Here is a 20,111-nt window from a genome sequence, read left to right on the forward strand (position 1 = left end):
ATTACGAGGCGACCTGGGCCGTATGCGGCCCGTGGGCCGCGGGTTGGACAAGCCTGATTTAGAGAGAAAAAAGATGGGGGATTAAGATTATGTGTGGATTTCTGGGGTCTAAATGCTGTATGCAAAGAACCGTTGCATCCATTACTCTTAATTAAAGATCTGTTATCAACATTAGCTGATGGGAAAATATTTACAAAATTAGATCTTTGGGAAGCCTATTAAAGGGTGAGAATCTGAGCAGGTGATGAATGGAAAACTACATTTAACTGTCCTTTAGGCAGCTATCAGTTTAGGGTTATGCCATTTGGGTTACAGGGAGCTCCTGCTGTTTTATGCAATTGATTAACGGTGTTTTGCATGAGCATTTATACAAAGGTGTTTTGGTATATCTGAACGATATATTAATCTATACTGAAACGATGGATGAACATGTGCGTTTGGTAAGACAAGTCTTGGAAAAATTGTTACATGCCCAATCATTTGTAAAGTTGTCTAAATGTGAATTCCATAAATCTCAGTTGGATTATTTAGGATATAGAATATCCACAGAGGGATTGCAAATGGACCCCATGAAGATAAAAGCGGTTTTAGATTGGAAAGCAGCAACAACCTGAAAACAGCTACAAAGTTTTCTGGGTTTTGCCAATTTTTACCGGCAGTTCATCCCCTTCTTTGCTGTGATAGCTCTCCCTTTAACGGATTTGCTAAAAACAAACAACAAACATAAAAAAACCCCAAACCTGGACAAGCTATACTATGGACAGAGGAATGTCAACAGGTGTTTGATGCCCTTAAACAGATGTTTGTTCAAGTGCCAGGGCTAAAACATCCAAACCCAGAATTACCATTCATCATTCAGGCAGATGCAAGTGATGTGGCAATAGCAGTCATTTTATTACAAAAGAACGAAAACGGTGTATTTCAACCATGTGCATACACCTCACGTAAATTTAGTATAACTGAAAGAAACTGGGCAATCTGGGAGAAAGAGGTGTTTGCTGTAAGATGGGAACTGTTAAACTGGCGACAATTCCTGGAGGGATCAAATGAACAATTTGAGGTCTGGACCGAACATAAAAAAATTGGAAGCTCTACAAACCCCTCGCAAGCTATCCCCCAAACAATTTAGATGGGCACTTTATTTTCAGAGGTTTAATTTTGTTTTGAAATATGTACCTGCAGGGAAAATTTTTCTAGCTGATGCATTATCTCGACTCCCACAATATGAGAGTAAAAGAGAAACCCTGATACAACCTATTATACAGGGTAAAGATACCATACAATCATTAAAATATAAAGTAATAGATGACCTATCAAAAGCTTTAGAAAAAGATCCCTGGTTACAGAAAAATAAAACACAATGTATTATCACTGATGGAATAGCTTGGAAAGGAATGAAATTATATATACTGATTACCTTACGTGAACTAGTACTTAAACGGTGCCATGATAGCAAACAAGCTGGTCATTACGGATATCTTAAAATGTTACATCCAGTTAAGAGACAATTTTGGTGGTCAGGTATGAGGGGAGATATTGAACATTACGTTAGAAAATGTAAAGTATGTGCTAGTAGTAAGGCACGAGTGCAGGGCGGAGATAGACAGCAATTAGGTGGGTGGGGTGAAGGGATAAATTACACTGAAAGATGATTGATTTCAGTGCTAACCTTGTTCAGTTTAACTGTGCTTGCCGGTTATTATACTAGGAACAATTAAAAAAAGAATACAAACCTATCTGTTTGCAATTTCTTACTTAGGATTCACAGAATCACGGCTAAGAGTTATATTATCAGGCAGTAATATTGATGTGGATGAAAGAATGGATTGTTTTGAGACATACTAGATTAACATTGGAAGGTCACGATCTGCAATTGGGGTGGCATGCATTTTTATGGTATAAGGAAAGTAAAGTACATGGATACTTTCAGAGACATTATATTTAAGATGCTTTATTATCAACATGGGAGAAAATAGGGGACCAACATTATTTGAAAATAACAGTCTGGTTATCAACAATAGAGGCATTTGTGTATCCAAATGTTTTTAAAATGGAACATTTTGTTAGATATGGTGACATTTTAAATGAAAAGGGTGAACTCAAAACAAAGCAAGAACTAGATGAACAAGGGATAAATATGAATTGGTATTCATATATGCAAATACATTCTAGATATGAAAAAGATAGTAAGATAGATGGGTTTTATAAAGAATTGACTGGATTAGATAAAATCTTAACAGATACTGAAGAGAGGATGATTAAAAAATTTTATGGTTATTTATTAGGAGTGAAATTAGTAGAAGAACAAGTTAAAGAAACAATGATTGCTTGGGAGAAAATTTTTGGAGATGGGATAGTGTTGCAGGAAATGACAAGACTAGGACTTTGGAATCAAAAATAGTTTTATTTGCACAAAGGTTCAGAGCATTTTAGCCAAAGCAACATCTATTCTTGCAGGGGGTATTTTACAGGGGGTAAATGCCATCTGTAAAATATCGTATACAAATTCTCTTTATATGCTGTTGACATTAATTTATAGTTTCTAGTCCATAATTTCTGCCATTTATCCAACTCTATTGAGGCAGGACATAAAAGAAGAAATATATTGCTTTTAGGGAGATATTAACATGATTTTTCTTGATAGTGAAATGTGTGTATTAAAGAAATGAAAAATGTCAGATCATAGGTTCATCTGTCAGTCACTCACTCATATTTGTCAAGCAGGAAGCTTTGTTACAGATAACCACATGTCTCGCTTACAACAAAACCACAAACGGAGCTACAGGAAGCTAGATGGTTTAGCAAGGCACTTGTGACATCTAGCTACTCTAGCCTAGCAACAAGGGGCTGTGTTTCAAGTAACCAATGGATGAATGACAAGTTACCTTTCTGTGGTTTACTACTTTTGAAATGAATATATGTGAGTGTGGTTTCTTTTTCCCACCTCCATTTGCTCTTGAACTTTAGTTGTACTTGAAATCTTAATTTCTCCAGAGGGGCTCAAATAGTGGAAAGGAGAGAGAGAGAAAGAAAAAGAGAGAGAAAGAGACAGAGACAGACTTGTTGATTGTAAGCTCCTTAGGACTGAGAAGAATTGCTGCAAAACTGAGTTTCCTGAAGTGGACCACTAGACTCCTAAACAACTTAAAAATGATCTAGTAAAAAGTAGTAGACCAAAAGAGCAACATGCAAACAAAAGCAAATAAAACACCCCCAGGAGCAAAACAAATTAAACTTTGTGTGTATTGTTTAATGGACTGCTAAACTGGCCAAATGGACTGCTAAATTGGCCACGCCCACCCAGTCACATGATCACCTAGCCATGCCAACCCACCCGGTCCGGCCCCCCAACAGTCTGAGGGACCACCCCATTTGAAATGTTTGAGGATCCCTGTCCTAGACCCTCTTTCGCATCCCACCTGCCACAGGGTGGAAGGGCACATTTGCATCAACCTCCCAGAGAGTAAAAGAGACGCTGAAATTCTACTCCTGGAAATGGGGAGAGATTTACATATGGGAGAAAGGAGAACAAAGAACAGCAAATTGGCATGGGTCCAGGGGTGGGTTTCTACCGATTCTGTCCACCTCTGTAGAACCGGTAGCTCTGAAGAGCAGCAGACATAGAACCGTTTCTATGCCTGCTGATATTTTTGCCCACCCGCCTGCCTGGGCTCTTACCTGACCTTTATTTCCTGCTTTTTCAACTTCAGCTGCCGAGCGAGGCACAGCTGCAGTTAAAAAAGCAGGAAAAAAGTGCTGTTTCAAAGGTTGCTTCTCTGCACGCAGCGTGCTGATGACGATTTAGAGGCGCTCGCAGGCAGCGGGCAGGAAAGCACATCGTAAATCACTGAACCTCGTAAATCATCGAACCAGTAGTTAACCCTGTCGGATCACACCCCTGCATATGGGTCCCTCCTTCCATTCACTGTTCCTCAAAGGGACAGTTAATTTTTAAACCAAACTATAGACAAGCCCAGTTTGTGTGCAAAGAATTGTGTTTTAAGACACTTAATTGGGGGAAAAAGGGAGATGGAGAATATCTAACAACTTGCTGCAGAAAGATTGATTGTGGGGGGAGGCAGAGGCAGGGCATGGTGGTAGAGCTACTTTTGTCAGGGTCTTTGTGTGTGTGTGTGTGTGTGTGTGTGTTTTGTCAAGGTGTGTCAGAAGCCCCTTTCAGAAGGGCTATTATAGCTAAGGCAGTGTTTTTCAACCTTGGCAACTTTTAAGATGTGTAGAGTTCAACTCCCAGAATTCTTAAAGTTGCAACAGTTGAGAAAGACTGGTCTTAGTGTTCAAATCATAGAAGCAGAGGCTTCTCAATTGGAAAAAAGGAGATAATTAACCCCTCCAGCCCATCTGTAGTGTGAAATTGAGGTTACCATTTTAAATTAAAGCTTGTAGGAGCAAAGGCCAGAAGGGAGGACAGAATTTGAACAGTATGGCTTGAGAGGAGCTCTGAACCCTGTCTACCAATTTTTGGTAGTGGAGGAAAATGGTGCCGAGGCAGCAGGAACAATAGCCACATCTATTTATAATTCTGCTGCAGCTTCTGGAAGTCACTCATATCCAGGCGTGGCCGAGGCAAGTCTCCAAACATCTCTGTGCCATCTGAAACCCGCAGCACCAGAGCTCTCATGCTGGCGGCAATCTTCTCGAGGTCAGGAGATGAATGCTGCAAAGAGGAATGGAAGAGAGAAAATGGAGAACTCGTTTGCTTTTCCTCCTGCATCTCCAAATTTTTTCGACTGCTTCACTTGTTCCTGCTGTCATTGATAATGAGAAGCTACCACTATGAATCTGACTTCTCTTCCACCATTACATGTAGTCCTTGACTTACAACAGTTCATTTAGTGACCATTCAAAATTCCAACAGAACTGAAAAAAAGGGATGTATGACCATTTTTCACACTTATGACCGTTGTAGCATCCCTATAGTCACATGATCAAAATTCAGATGCTTGGCAACTGACTCATATTTATGACAGTTGCAGTGTCTCAGGGTCATGTGACCACCTTTTGTGACCTCCTAATAAGCAAAGTCAATGGAGAAGCCAGATTTGCTTTACAACTGTATCACTAACTTAACAACTGCAATGATTCACTTAACAACTGTGGAAAGGTCATAAAATGGGGCAAAACTCACTTAACAAATCTCTCATTTAGCAACAGAAATTTCAGGCTTAATTGTGGTCGTAAGTCGAGGACTATTCCTTCTATACCAGTTTATATTGTTAATTAAGAAGACAAGAAGAACCAACCTAGAAAGCTGATTTTCTACATAAAATGCTCATATCAGGTAGTCCTTGATTTGCAACCATCAGTTTAGTGACCATTTGAAATTACAACAGCATTGAAAAAAGTGACTTATGACTGGTTCTCACACTTAGGACTGTCACAGCACCCCAAAGTCACATGATCAAAATTTGGTTGCTACGCAACAGACATGTATTTAAGGTAGTTGCGGGGCCGGGAGTGTCATGTGATTGCCAGTTGTGACCTTCCCAGCTGGCTTCCAACAAAGTCAGTGGGGGAAGTTGGATTCGATTAACAACTGCAATTCATTTAACAACTGCAGCGATTTGCTTAACCATGTCAAAAAAGGTTGTGAAATTGGGAGTGAGTCGTTTAACCAACCACCTTGCTTAGTGATGGGAATTCTGGTCTTAAATGTGATCGTAAGTCAAGGACTACCTATATGCCATTTTCCATTACCTGCTCGGAAGGATGAAAGCTTTAATGTGTTTAAGGAACAGCAGGCTACTTCTGATTTTTCTCCCAAAACTGGTTTGAAGCCCCTTTTTGTAAATTCTTTTCCTCTGAAGTATCTATCTGTAGGATTTCCCTTTTCATCATTACACCTACCTAAGTGGTTTATGGGTAAACAACGCTCGGTGTAGGGATGAGTTGAGCAAGAACAAATAAAGCCAAAAGTCACAACTGAACTAGGCACAATTAAATGGTCAAGATAGTAGAGAAAGAGCCAACCCTTAGATCAGTGTTTCCCAACCTTCCAAACTGAAGAGGAGTGGACTTCAACTCCCAGAATTCTCAGAAATGGCTATGCTGGCTGTGAAATTCTTGGAGTTGAAGTCCATATACCTGGAAATTGCTAAGGTTGGGAAACTTTGCATTAGGCTGTTGTGTTTCTACGAATTTGCTATTTCAAACTACGACGGACTAAGAAAAATAGAGAGTTGGATGGGGCCCAATGTCCTGCTCAGTCCAGGGACCCAAGTTAAAACATGGCTGACAAAATTGCTGCCTGACTTTTCTTTGAACGTATCTAATGCAGGGAGCCTACAACATCTTTGGGTACTTGCCTTCCTGTAACCTGAGAGCATTTTCCAGTGTTCCATCCTTTGGGATATTTTTTTTCAATAAAGTTTTATTTGGGTTTTCACACACAAAATACAAGTAAAACATCTTTTTGAAAATAGCATGGTCCCGGGTTGAATTTATTTATACAGACACAAAACTCAATTTCATGCTCCTTTTGTATTCTATTCCATATCTTATACTATTTTACATTTTCTATATAGTTTTTCCCCTCTTTTAATTTTCTCAATTTTATTTTGATTATCTCATCTCAATTCAAATCATTATATTTATACTTTTGTCTGTTCTGTTTCAATTTCATATTATCTTTTCTCATTAAACAAATTTTCTCCTGTAGTTACTAATTGGAGTATGACACCTTTATATTTTTTAATTACATCCATTCAACTCTTATTTAAACTTCAATATATACCTTAAGTTTATGACCTTCAATATAATACATAATACATAACTTCCAATTGAATTCTGCTTGGTACATTCTTATAATACACACTATATTCTTTAAAAAAGAAAGATTGTAAATATATGTAATTATAAACCCTCATTCCATTCCAGTTCTATCATTAATAATCTTAACATCTTTAACACTTCTTTTCAATTAAATATCATACTTCTTTAAAAACACATATAATCTCCATAATTAATTTTTCCCTTATTTCTCTTCACATATGTTTTATAAATCATTAAATATACTTTTTGTTACATTTATTTATTGACAAGCATTCCACTGAATTACGATAGCTATTTTATCAGACATTTTAATCATCTATTGTTTCATATTTTCTAAAATTATTTCTGCTTCTAATATAACCATACTATCTTATGTACCTTTGCAGAATCCCTTTTTCCATTAAGTTTTCACCCATTATCTCTAAATAAGCCCTGTTTCTCTATATTTTGCTTCTGTCCTTTATAACTTCTTTTCCTTTCTTTCTTTCCTCTCATCTTCTCCCTCCCCTTTTTACCCCCTTGTCTCTCTACTTCTAATTCTCTCTTCTGCATTTTCCTCTTCTGTTGCTTTCTGATTTTATACTTATTTTTCACTCTAATTTTTTTTGGAGTTGTTTTTCCCAGTCTTAAACTTTCCATTCTCTTTCCCCCCTTTCCTTTTTTCCCCCCATCTAAGATTACTTGTTCATTAAAGATGGCTTCTTCTTTGTCACAATCTTCTTGTTCTGCAGGCATTTCTTGTTGTTTCTCATAATTCCAAATCTCCATTTCTAAAAACTGAAATATGAAGCCAAAAGAACCTCTCCCTTCTTGTGCATCTTCTTTGTTTCAGTTCTTCTAAAAGTGGAGCCATTTTAAACAGTTTTAAACAACCACCCAATTGATTTTAGTCATTCAAAACAATAACCAAGAATCCAGAAATCATCAAGTAATCCAGATAGTCCCGAGTTATATCTTCTTATTTCTTTTTCGACTTTCTCTTCCTGGGGTTTTTGTTGCGATATTTCAGTTAGAATGTATCTTTTGGAAGTCTTGTTGAGATTTTGCTGTAAGTTCTTTTTTAATTCCAGGCAATCTCCTCCCTTCCAGATCCTACCCTTTTATTCTTTTTCTCTCCTTTCCTGTTTTCAAAAGCTTTTAATTATCCAGAAATCTTTATTATCCCTTTGACTTTTTATTTTCAGCATTAAATGCCTATTGATGTCAAAGTGGATTTTTTTCCAATTTCTTGCTTAAGTCTCTAAGCTGTCAGTATAGGAAAAGGAGAAAACCAAATCTTTTCCCTTTTCTCTCTCCTTCGCAGCTTAAAAATCTTCTTAGGGAACAATGTTATTGTTGTTTAACAGTTTCAATTCCAGGGTATCTTATTTGTTGCTTTTGCTGTTTGACCCGGTCAACCAAAACTTTCTCTTCTTATCTTCCTCCTGCACATTCTCTTCCGGTCGAGTTCTTCTTTGTGGTGGCCATTTCTGACCACCGCTGCAACCGCCTTCGGGAAAGGGAGTAATGGCCAGCTGGGGAGGAGAGGTGCGGCTCTCCTCAACCCTGCTGGAAGTCTCCCCCCTCTTCACCACCTCTACGGGGTGGCTTAGCCCTGAAACCAGCCGGCTCGGGGCGCTCCAGCGGCAAGCACGGATCGAAGCCTCACAGAGATGAGGTTTCGGTCTGTCGCTGAAGAAGCTCAAAACGGAAGTCTTCCATCCTTTGGGATTATTATTGTTGCAGGGTTTTTACATAGCCAAAGTGCCCCGCTTGCTTAGAATCATGGCTTTGCTTAAGAACCTGTAGTTGCACATTGCTAGGAACATATAATTTCGATCCCTTCCAGCCTAGACCATCCTTCAGGGTTAGTATCCCCGGACTGTCCTTGTACCACTGGTCAGTTGGCAGCTCATGTTTCAGCCTTTGGGTTATCCCCCGGCCCCCATCCAAGGTCCTTCTACAGGCTGCCTGGCCTCGGGTTAACACTTGCAATGCTGGCCGGGAAGGGGAAATTATTGGATGGACCACTTCTTCCTTCATGCTATGGTATTGTAGTTTGCATGACAGGGCATCGGCTAAAACATTTTTCCCCCCTGGGATATACTTCAGTTCAAAGTTGAATCATTTAAAATACTGTGCCCAATGGACCTGCTTTGGGGAGAGTTTACGTGGAGTCTTCAGTGCCTCCAAGTTTTTGTGATCAGTCCATATTTCAAAAGGCACTGCACTGCCCTTCAGAAGTGTCTCCAGGTCAGTAGGGCCCATCAGACTGTGTATGCTTCCTTTTCCCATACAGCCCACCTCTGCTCAGTCTCCATCAGTTTTTTGGAGGTGTACATGCAGGGCTGCAAGTTACCCTCTGCATTCTTCTGGAAAAGGACTGCTGCGATGGCCACATCACTGGCATCAGCTTGGATCACAAAGGGCTGCTCTGGGTCTGGGTGCTTGAGGATTGGCTCCCTAGCGAATAGCCCTTTCAACTGTTCAAAAGCCTTCTGGCACTTTAAAGCCCATCATAAAGGTTGAGTTGGTTGCGGCTGTTTCGGGCCTTTCCCCATTTTCAATAGCTCGGTGATGGGCTTGGACATCTCGGCAAAATTTGGGATGAACCGCTGATAGAAGTTTGCAAACCCCAGGAAACGCTGCAACTGCCAATGGGTGTGTGGGGCTTGCCAGTCCAGAACCGCCTTTACTTTCTCTGGATCCATCTCTATCCCCTCACTAGACACTCAGTAGCCCAGGTAGTCTAGTCTGGTTTTGTGAAACTTGCATTTTGACAGTTTTGCATACAGCTTGGATGCTAGGAGTTTCTTTAACACTTGGTGCACTAATTTCACATGTTCTTCTAGGGTCTCAGAGAAAATGAGAATGTCATACCAGGTAAGTGAGGACCCCCTTGTATAGGTGCTCATGCAGCACCTCATTTATGAGATGCATGAAGACAGCAGGAGCCCCTTGCAACCCAAAAGACATTACTCTGGACTGGAAGCTACCGAGGGGGCAGTTGAAGGCTGTTTTCCACTCATCGCCTTCTTTAATTTGCACTCTGTAGTATGCCTCTCGTAAGTCCAGTTTAGTGAACACCTTCCCCTTGGCCAGGTGGGCCAACATGTCCTTCATGAGGGGGAGGGGGTAGGTGTTCTGCACGTATATGGCGTTGATCCCCTAAAATCCAAGTACAGCCTCATTGACTCGTCCTTCTCTTTGAAAAGGACCAGAGCAGCTACTTTGGATTTTGCAGGTTGGATGAATCCGTGAGCCAGGTTCTCATAGATATACTTTCTCAGTGTTATGTCCTGAGGACTCTAGGAGTTCTCACTCAGGTCCACTCACTTTGTGTGGGCGTTATTACCCTTTTCCTCATTGGTTGATTCCCCCCAGCAGCCAGCTATAAAAGCAGGCTGCGGGGTCCAACCAGTTGCTGATTGCTGCGAGCCAGTTCCAGGCGTGGCAAGCACAGTCAGCCCTTTATTGTTATAATAAAGTATTGTTGCACTCATGCTCTGGTTCAGCCTCTCATTGCTCAAACTTAACACTGGCGACGAGGATGGGATGGCTACCAGAAGCACCTTGCAACCGCTGAGTCACTAGTCACCGATCCGCAACCCAGAGAGGCGATCGGCCGACTACAGAGAAAGCGCTGACCGCAGCCAGAGAGAGCGGCCAGCCGACAAAAGAAGCGAACGTTGATCCGCAGCCAGAGAGTGCGGTCTGGTTCAAAAGTTAGAAGCGTCTGTAGCCGCTTGTTAGCCCAGCTACGGGTAAAGCGAGCGCTGCGAGCCGCAGTCGCTCAGTATTAGGCGCGAAATTCAAGCGGGTGTCATTTGAATTTCAAACCAAAGAGACACAGCACAGCGCTGTAGTAAGTCACTAACGCCCACGCTGGCGCGAATCTAGACACCTCCAACGGCTAACAGCCAACGTGGTTAACCCAGAGAGAAAGAGAGGATAGCAAAAAAAACCCTCTCCAGAGCTGATTTCACTTGCAACCCACGAGCGCCTGTTGTCCCCAGAGAGATTTTTTCTACAGGTAGCCCAGCCGCTCCCAGCACCATGAGTTCCAACCCAGTATTCCCGGCGTTCAAGCCAGACGAAGAGAAGTGGGAATCGTATAAGAACCGCTTCAACCATTACATCGATGCGGTCGGCCTGGCAGATGCGGGAGAGCATCGGAAAAAATCCTATTTCCTAATCTACTGCGGAGCCACCGTTTACGATACTGCCGCAGCACTCGTAGCCCCTAGAGAGTTGAAAAACGTCCCGTGGTCCGAGTTGCTTGAGATCCTCACTAACCACTACGCTCCCAGGCCTTCACAAATCGCCAGGAGGTTCACTTTTCGTATGAGGAAGCAATTGAGTAAGGAGACCATCAATCAATATATGGCCGCCCTCAGAACAGCAGCTCTGCACTGCGGGTTTGGAACATACCTGGAGGACATGCTCCTCGATCAATTAGTTTGTGGGGTCAAGGACCTCAACCTACAGAGCGCCTTCTAGCAAAAAAGACCTCAACCTCGCACAAGCGGTCGAGGAGGCCCTGGCAGCCGAGCTGGCAACGAACTCAGCCACACCGAAATACAGGGCCCAAGCGCCAAGCTGGCATCGTTCCCAGTCCATTCCGAGGAGGTGGTAGCAGAGGAAACCCTCAACGACGAAAGCGATGTCCACCGCCTCGCCTACGACAAACGGCCGCAGGTAGGGGCCAAACAAGAAAACACCGGTCCACCCAAGCACATCACACTGTGCCTATCCTGTGGGGATCGCATCAAAGGGCCACCTGCAAGTTTAAAGGAGCCACCTGTAACAACTGCCATAAAGGGGCACATCGCGAGAGTCTGCCAAACCCCCAAAGCGCTGCACACAGACTCCCTCCCTCGCACTCGGGACCTCAGAGGCAAGTATTAAACTGTCGCACGCACCACCTTGCCAAGCGTACTTGCCACACTGTTAGTAAAATTTCTCTCTCCGTTTCCCTAGAAGGTAAACCGTGCCACATGGAGGTTGACACAGGGTCAGCGCTCTCAATAATTTCGTGGAACACCCTCAAGAGACTCCACCCCAGCCTATCTACCACTCGGCTTCAAAGATGCGAGTTCGGCCTGAAGGACTACCAGGGAAGACCATTCCTGTGATCGGCAGAGGCAAGTTTTTGTCAGTTTTAGAACTTTTAAAGGTCACCTACCTCTAGTGGTAGTTAACGGCAATTTACCCACCTTATTGGGGCTCGATTGGTTTCCCCACCTCGGCCTAGGGCTAACAGGAGTCCATGCTGTCTCAACCTTAGACACTGACTCCTTATTCGCTGATTTCGCAGATGTGTTCAGCGAAGAGCTGGGGTGTTATAACGGAACCCCATCTCATTCACAGTTGACCCCAGGCAGTCCCAATCAGACTAAAACCACGTAGAGTCCCATTTGCTATTCGACCAAAACTAGACGCTGAATTAGATAAACTATTAAAACAAGGGGTCATTGAGCCAACAGATTTCGCCAAGTGGGAGACGCCCATCGTCACACCCTCAAAAAAGATGGTAGCCTGAGAATTTGCTCGGACTACAAGACAACAATCAATAAATATTTACAAGTTAGCGCCTACCCTGTGCCCGTCATTCAGCACTTATTGCACACATTCGAGCCGGGCAGTATTTTCGCTAAATTGGACATGTCTCAAGCGTATCAGCAGTTCCCTGTTGATAACCAAACAGCGGAACTCCAGACCATCGTCACGCACAGGGGTGCCTTCCGATGCAAGCATCTCCAATTTGGCGTAAGTGTTGCCCCAGGGATTTTTCAGTCCCTCATGGAAGCGGATTTTACAGGGCCTCCCTGGTGTAGTACCCTACTTGACGACATCTTGGTCTCGGCCAGGGACAGACCCCAACTCTTCCAGAGAGTGCGAGCAGTGCTAGAGAGGTTCAGACAGCATGGCCTCAAGTTAAAAAAAAGAAAAATGCGCCATTGCCACTAGACAGGTGGACTTTCTGGGTTATAAAATTGACGCCTCTGGCATTCACCCCTGGAGTCCAAGGTCAGGGCAATCCACGAGGCTCCCACTCCAACCTCCAAAACGGAGCTGCAAGCCTTCTTGGGGCTGCTGAACTTTTACGCATCCTTCTTGCCCCACAAAGCCTCAGTAGCCGAACCCCTTCACAGATTATTGGACAAACAGTCACCATGGCACTGGGGCACAAAGAAGACCAGGCGTTTAATGCCGTCAAATCACTACTCACGTCAGAGGCGGTGCTTATCCAATTCGACCCTAACCTTCCTTTAGTACTGGCAGCAGACGCATCCCCTTTTGGAATTGGGGCGGTCCTTAGTCACAGACTTCCCAATGGCGCCGAGGCTCCCATCGCCTTTTTCTCAAGAACGCTCTCGGCCACGGAACGCAATTACAGCCAGATCGACAAGGAAGCCCTAGCAGCTGTTGCGGCCGTGAAAAAGTTTCACGATTTCCTTTTTGGCCATTCTTTCGAACTGGTTACGGACCATAAGCCCCTCCTGGGCCTCCTAGCCGGGGACAAACAGACCCCTCAGGTCCTTTCCCCTAGAATGACAAGGTGGACACTATTCCTAGCGGCCTACTCCTACAAACTTATTCACCGCCCAGGCAAAACACTGTCCCATGCCGACGCTCTCAGTCGCTGCCCCTTACCCGCTCCAGCTGAAGACCCCGCTCCTGTCAACGCCATTTTCGAGATCACCCAGTTGGACCTGCCCATCACCGCCCTTGACATCGCCGCCAAAACCAAGGCAGACCAAACGCTCGCCCAGGTGCTCGACTGGGTGAGGAGGGGGTGGCCAGGTGGCATCGTTGATAACAAATTAACTCCATTTAAGACTCGCATGCAGGAGCTGTCAAGTTTGCAGGGTTGTCTACTATGGGGTACTCGTGGTCATTCCGACCTCGCTGCGTGCCCGAGTCCTGGAGGCGTTGCACGAAGGACACCCTGGCATCGTGAGAATGAAAGCATTAGCACGCAGCTACGTATGGTGGCCGGTTCTAGACGAGGACATTGTCAATTGGGTAAGTTCCTGCAACATCTGTCAGGAATCCCGTCCTGCTCACCCCATTGCCACCCCTACCAGATGGGAGAGCGCCAGCGCCCTTGGTCTAGAATCCATATCGATCTGGCGGCCCCTTGCATGGGAAGATGTTCCTAGTGGTCGTGGATGCTTATTCCAAATGGATTGATGTAGCACAGCTATCCACGACCACCACACTAGCAATCACCAACGTGTTAACGCGCCTGTTCGTTACGCACGCGGGCTACCCGACTCCATCATCTCCGATAATGGCCCACAGTTCGCATCTATAGAGTTCAGCCGTTTTGCTGCCAACCTGGGCATCCGCCACATTTTCACAGCCCCATTTCACCCTGCCAGTAATGGGTTGGCGGAAAGAGCCGTCAGGTCCACCAAAGAAGCCCTCGCCAGGTTCAGCAGGGATGACTGGCACCACAAACTCTCACGGTTCCTGATGAGCGAGCACTCAACCCCTGTTCAGTCACCAATAAGTCCCCAGCGGAGCTCCTGATGGGCCGGCGCCTGAGGACTGTATTGGACAGACTTCACCCACATTACTGCCTGACTCTCCCTTGCTTCCACTTCGGGGTTAGACATTTTATGTTACAGGAGCCTGTATTCGCGAGGAATTTCACCGGGGACCCACTATGGATGCCAGGCGTAGTCATCGCCATCACCGGGCCAAGATCGTATAGGGTCAGGCTGGAGGATGGTCGCGTCTGGAGGAGGCACATAGACCAACTGCGGAGGTGCCACAGCACCCTTGCCAGCAGAAATCCAGAATCACCAGACGAAGGGAACCGCCTCATCCGCCTCTCAGCCTCATCGCACCCAACGTCCAGTCCGCACCAACAGCCGTTCGGTCAGCCCGAACTCGGACAACGGCACCCGAGAGTTGACCAGCCTGATCCAGCCCAAGGGAACTCGCCCCCAGTATCCAACCCTGTGAGTCCCGAGGATGTCCAATCCGATGAGCGCGTTGGCGACACACTACCCGCTCAACCGTCACAGACTGATTCTGAACAGACAGACAATGCTCCCGAGCTGCGCCGTTCCGGGCGCCAACACAAACCCCGTCTACCTCAAGGACTATGCATGTTCGCATCTGGGGGGAAGGGGTGTTATGTCCTGAGGACTCTAGGAGTTCTCACTCAGGTCCACTCACTTTGTGTGGGCGTTATTACCCTTTTCCTCATTGGTTGATTCCCCCCAGCAGCCAGCTATAAAAGCAGGCTGCGGGGTCCAACCAGTTGCTGATTGCTGCGAGCCAGTTCCAGGCGTGGCAAGCACGGTCAGCCCTTTATTGTTATAATAAAGTATTGTTGCACTCATGCTCTGGTTCAGCCTCTCATTGCTCAAACTTAACACTCAGCTCCTTCATCTCCTTAGGGGTCATGGAGTACATCTTTGGTTTAGGTAGGTTAGCTCCCGGCACAAATTCAATGGTGCAGTCAGTGGGGCGATGGGGTGGCAACACGCTGGTTTTGTCCTCACTGAATGCCTCTGCTAAGTCCCAGTACTCCTTAGGGATTTGTGGGTCACTTGGGACCGGTTGCGATGCCATCGTGGTGCTCTCGTTCCGGGCTTTGTCAGACTGGTGTTGGGTAGGCCCCCCCCAATGGTTGGATGAGGGGGGTTAGGCCCCACTGCTATCTTGAACAACCGGTAACCATCCTGCCACGTGATGGACAGGGTTCACTTGTCCAACCATGCCAACCCCAGGATGACCGGCACTTTCATCTTTGGTGCCACAATGAAGTGGAGTCTTTCTCTGTGCCGACCCATCTCCATCTTCATCTTCATGGTGTCTGCGAGAAGTGATGCTGCCCCCTCCCCCCGGATTAGTGACCCATCAACCTGTTCAAAATGTATGGGTTGGGTCATCTTCGTTTGGATGTCCAGTTTTAGGACGGTGGCCAGAATGATAAGGCAGCGGGTACAACCCATGTCAATAATTGCTTTTACTTCCCCCTGGCCCCCAGTCTTTGGCGCTATGATCCATATTGGCACAGCAAAAGGGGGAATGGATTCACTCACCATTGGGTCATCTTCACCATCATCACTGTCATAGGTCAGTGGAGTTTTATCTTCCTCAGGAAGGGAGGAGGCAGGTACTTCTACAGCATGCAGGGCAAATCCTCTCCTCTCTCGTCTCCCAGGCAGGGTCTCTTTTCCCCTTGTCAGACCACGAGTACCTGGTTCTGGTGTGGGGCCACTGGCAGTAGGACCCAGCTGTCTCGTGACTTCCTCAGTTGGAGGGGAGGGGGATTCCTGAGATTCTTCAGGCTCATCTTTTGACTGTGGGTAGGTTCCTCGCAGTTCCGTCGGCTCTTCAGCTGACTGGCAAGGAATCTCCCCCATGGCTTCCGCACCGAGCACATAAGTACTGGGACAGTCCTCTTCTCCCCGAGACCCAACTCACCCAGCGACTGGCTGCTGAGGACTCCGGAAACTCCCTTGGGTCTGACCGGGGCTCTGCATTGCTTCGGAAGCTGGGCTTGGCTCTGCAGTGGGTCAGTCAGCTGCTCCACGGGAAAGTCTTCCAATCGGGCTAGAACTCCACTCTCGCGGTCAGGCACCGTCTCTTCCTCCCTGGGCCTCGCCTTGGTCATCATTGGCTGCCCCGGAGGTTGGTAATTGGCTCCAAGACTGCCCACCAACTGGGTGGGTGCTTCTTCTGGACGATGGGGAATCCACCAGACTGCTTGGGCCCATGGGGGCGGGTAAGGGTAAAATGGCTGTGGCAGCTGTGGCGAGCAGGGGACGAGGATCCAGGGGGCATATCCCCAGCCAGTCCCTGGGTCATAGCTCCCGCCAAACTAAATTCAGGCTTGACAATATGACTATATCAGGATGGTACAAATTTAACTTTTAAAAAACAAGGGAATTTGTACCACCACCACCCCAGGCATAATGAATTTTTTCAGGCTTCCAATCACAATCACTTCCAAAAAATGAGCAAAATCCCTTCTGATGGCATCGCCCCCATGTCTTCTCATGCTGAAAAGACCAGCAGGGAAGTTGAGTCTCTGGTTGGAAAAATGGTGCCTAAAAACCCTTAGAATCTAATCAGGCTTTTTTGCTGAAATAAGCATTTTGTTCTCTACTTTCAGTCTGCAGACTGAGACAGGCCCAGGCACAACTCCCTCCTCAAGGATTTTATTACAGGTAGTCCTTGACTTATTACCACAATTGGGACCAGAATTTCCACAGCTAAGCAAAGTGGTGGTGGAATGAATCATGCCTGATTTATGACCTTTTTTGGTCACTGTTGTTAAGCAAATCACTGCAGTTAAGTGAATCATGTGGTTGTTAAATAAATCCAGCTTTCTTCATTGATTTTGTTTGTTAGAAGCCGGCTGGGAAAGTGGTAGTGATCATATGACCCTGGAACACTACAATTGTTGTAAATACATGCCAGTTGCCAGAATTTGGATCACTAATCATGGGAATGCTGGGGAAGCTATAAGTGCGAGGACCAGCTGTAAGTCATATTTTTCAGTGCCACTGTAACTTTGGACAGTTGCTAAATGAATGGATGTAATTTGAGGATCACCTGTACTTAATCAGCAAAGCTCCAATAACATCCAAGGAAAAGGAAAGAGCCCTGATAGCCCTTCTGCTTCCCCAGAGGATGGCCTCTCAAGGTGCACATCCTTACTTCGACCCACCTTACTGTTCTCTTCATCAGAGGATTGCATCTCTTGGTGTTGCTCTTTAAAGCCCCAGATGGGCACGCAGACAGGGAGGGATTTGGCATAGTGATGGCTTGGGGGTGGAGGAGCTGTCTGTCCTGGAGCCTCTTCACTCAGACTCCCATCTGAGAAAAAGTGGGGATTCAGAAAAAAAAGGCTTAGACCAACTGTGCAACTTTTGAAAACAGCGAGCTGTAAGCATCCAAAGCCTGATCTAAAGCAGGAGTGACCTGCTTTAGACTAATCCCTTTCATTTTGTTGAATTATAACTCCCAGAATAGTTAATCTTTTGCCATGTTTGGCTGAGGCTACCAGGAGTTGCGATTCAACAATATTTAGAGCAGAGGTAGGCAACCTCCTAAGACAAAGGCACATCTGAAGTTTTGATAGCATGTGGCAGATGTATTTTCATGGCCCATCACAAAACACTCATTTACTACGAGTGTTGGCAACCCGCAGCTCCAGAGCCTTATGCAGCTCTTTGGGCCCTCTGCTGCAGCTCCCTGTCCCATCACTGGCTGGCCCTGCCCCTTGCCTTCCCTCCCCACTCACTCCTCACCTGCCCTGAGAAGGTAAGGGCAACAGCAGCAGATGGAGACTCACTCCGTATTCCAGAGCAGGAGCGGAGTGCCCCTATACTTGCCTCTTTTTCTGGCCAGGGGTGGGATTCTACTGGTTCTCACCTATTCGCTAGAACCAGTTGTTAACTTTCTAAACAGTTCGGAGAACCGGTTATTGGAATTCTGCTATTGTTTTTCTCCACTTTACAGGGCTAATCCTGTAAGGAAGGCAGGAAGGAAACATTTTGGTGTTGTTTCTTGCCCTGCTTACAGAAACTGCCTCTCCATTAACCCTTATTACATTCTTGGCAGTACGCCTAGACTTCCTGTCTCCGGAGCTTCTCTGGAGTTTTTTTTTTCTTTGCTGGTACTTTGCTGAGGCTTGACTTTCTTAAACGGGAAGTGTTATGTCCTGAGGACTCAAGGAGTTCTCACTCAGGTCCACTCACTTTATGTGGGCGTTATTCCCCCATTCCCATTGGTTGGTTCTCCCCAGCAGCCAGCTATAAAAGCAGGCTGCGGGGTCCAACCGGTTGCTGATTGCTGCGAGCCAGTTCCAGGCGTGGCAAGCACGGTCAGCCCTTTATTGTAAAATAAAGTATTGTTGCACACATGCTCTGGTTCAGCCTCTCATTGCTCAATCCTAACACTGGCGACGAGGATGGGATGGCTACCAGAAGCACCTTGCAACCGCTGAGTCACTAGCCACCGATCCGCAGCCCAGAGAGAGCGATCGGCTGGCGATAAGGGAAACGCTGATCCGCAGCCAGAGAGAGCGGTCAGCCAACAAAACGAGCGATCAAAAAGAGCAAACGCTGATCCGCAGCCAGAGAAAGCGGTCTGATTCAAAAAAGTTAGAAGCGTCTGTAGCCGCTTGTTAGCCCCGCTACAGGGAAAGTGAAGCGCTGCGAGCCGCAGCCGCTCTGTATTTGGTGCGAAATTCAAACGGGTGTCATTTGAATTTCGAGCCAGTAGGAGACACAGCACAGCGCTGTAGGAAGTCACTAACGCCCACTTTTTGGCGCGAATCTAGACACCTCCAACGGCTAGCAGCCAACGTGGTAACCCAGAGAGAGAAAGAGAGGGTAGCAAAAAACCTCTCCAGAGCTGATATCACTAGTAACTCACGAGCGCCCGTAGTCCCAGAGAGATTTTTTCCGCAGGTAGCCCAGCCGTTCCAGCACCATGAGTTCCAACCCAGTATTCCCGGCGTTTAAACCAGACGAAGAGAAGTGGGAATCGTATAAGAACCGCTTCAATCATTACATCGATGCGGTCGGCCTGGCGGACGCGGGAGAGCATCGGAAAAAATCCTATTTCCTAATCTACTGCGGAGCCACCGTTTCGATACCGCCGCAGCACTCGTAAGCGCCAAGAGAATTGAAAAACGTTCCGTGGTCCGAGTTGCTTGAGATCCTCACTAACCACTACGCTCCCAGGCCTTCACAAATCGCCAGGAGGTTCACGTTCCGTATGAGGAAGCAATCAAGTAAGGAGACCATCAATCAATATATGGCCGCCCTCAGAACAGCAGCCCTGCACTGCGGGTTTGGAACATACCTGGAGGACATGCTCCTCGATCAATTAGTTTGTGGGGTCAAGGATCTCAACCTACAGAGGCGCCTGCTAGCAAAAAAGACCTCAACCTCGCGCAGCGGTCGAGGAGCCCTAGCAGCCGAGCTAGCAACGAATTCAGCCACCGAAATTCAGGGCCCAAGTGCCAAGCTAGCATCGTTCCCAGTCCATTCCGAAGAGGTGGAAGCGGAGGAAACCCACAACGATGAAAACGATGTCCACCGCCTCGCCAACGACAGACGGTCGCAGGTAGGGGCCAAACAAGAATACACCGGTCCACCCAAGCACATCACATTGTGCCTAGCCTGTGGGGATCGCATCAAAGGGCCACCTGCAAGTTTAAAGGAGCCACTTGCAACAACTGCCATAAGAGGGGCACATCGCGAGAGTCTGCCAAGCCCCCAAAGCGCTGCACACAGACCCCGTCCTCGCACTCGGGACCACAGAGGCAAGTATTAAACTGTCGCACGCACTGCCTTGCCAGG

At 46.2% G+C, this 20,111-nt stretch overlaps 1 protein-coding gene across 3 annotated transcripts in view; it reads right to left on the reverse strand.

Annotated features, from left to right (window-relative positions):
* Positions 1-3,235: 3,235 nt before the first annotated feature.
* The window catches only part of LOC113450730 (proline-rich AKT1 substrate 1-like), a 57,380-nt gene continuing 40,504 nt past the window's right edge, over positions 3,236-20,111 (reverse strand). For all 3 annotated transcript variants that reach the window (XM_087918915.1, XM_087918914.1, XM_087918913.1), the window contains exons 4-5: positions 17,468-17,616; positions 3,236-4,675 (exon numbers count right to left, since the gene is read on the reverse strand). In XM_087918915.1, the coding sequence (XP_087775041.1) occupies positions 4,529-4,675; positions 17,468-17,616 (296 nt within the window). In that variant the 3' untranslated portion in view covers positions 3,236-4,528. The remainder of the gene's footprint in view (positions 4,676-17,467; positions 17,617-20,111) is intronic.

The sequence above is a fragment of the Pseudonaja textilis genome, unplaced genomic scaffold (genome assembly GCF_049901715.1).
Source record: "Pseudonaja textilis isolate UNSWEBS1 unplaced genomic scaffold, rPseTex1.2 PTEXSCF20, whole genome shotgun sequence".
NCBI classification, from domain to species: Eukaryota; Metazoa; Chordata; class Lepidosauria; order Squamata; family Elapidae; genus Pseudonaja; species Pseudonaja textilis.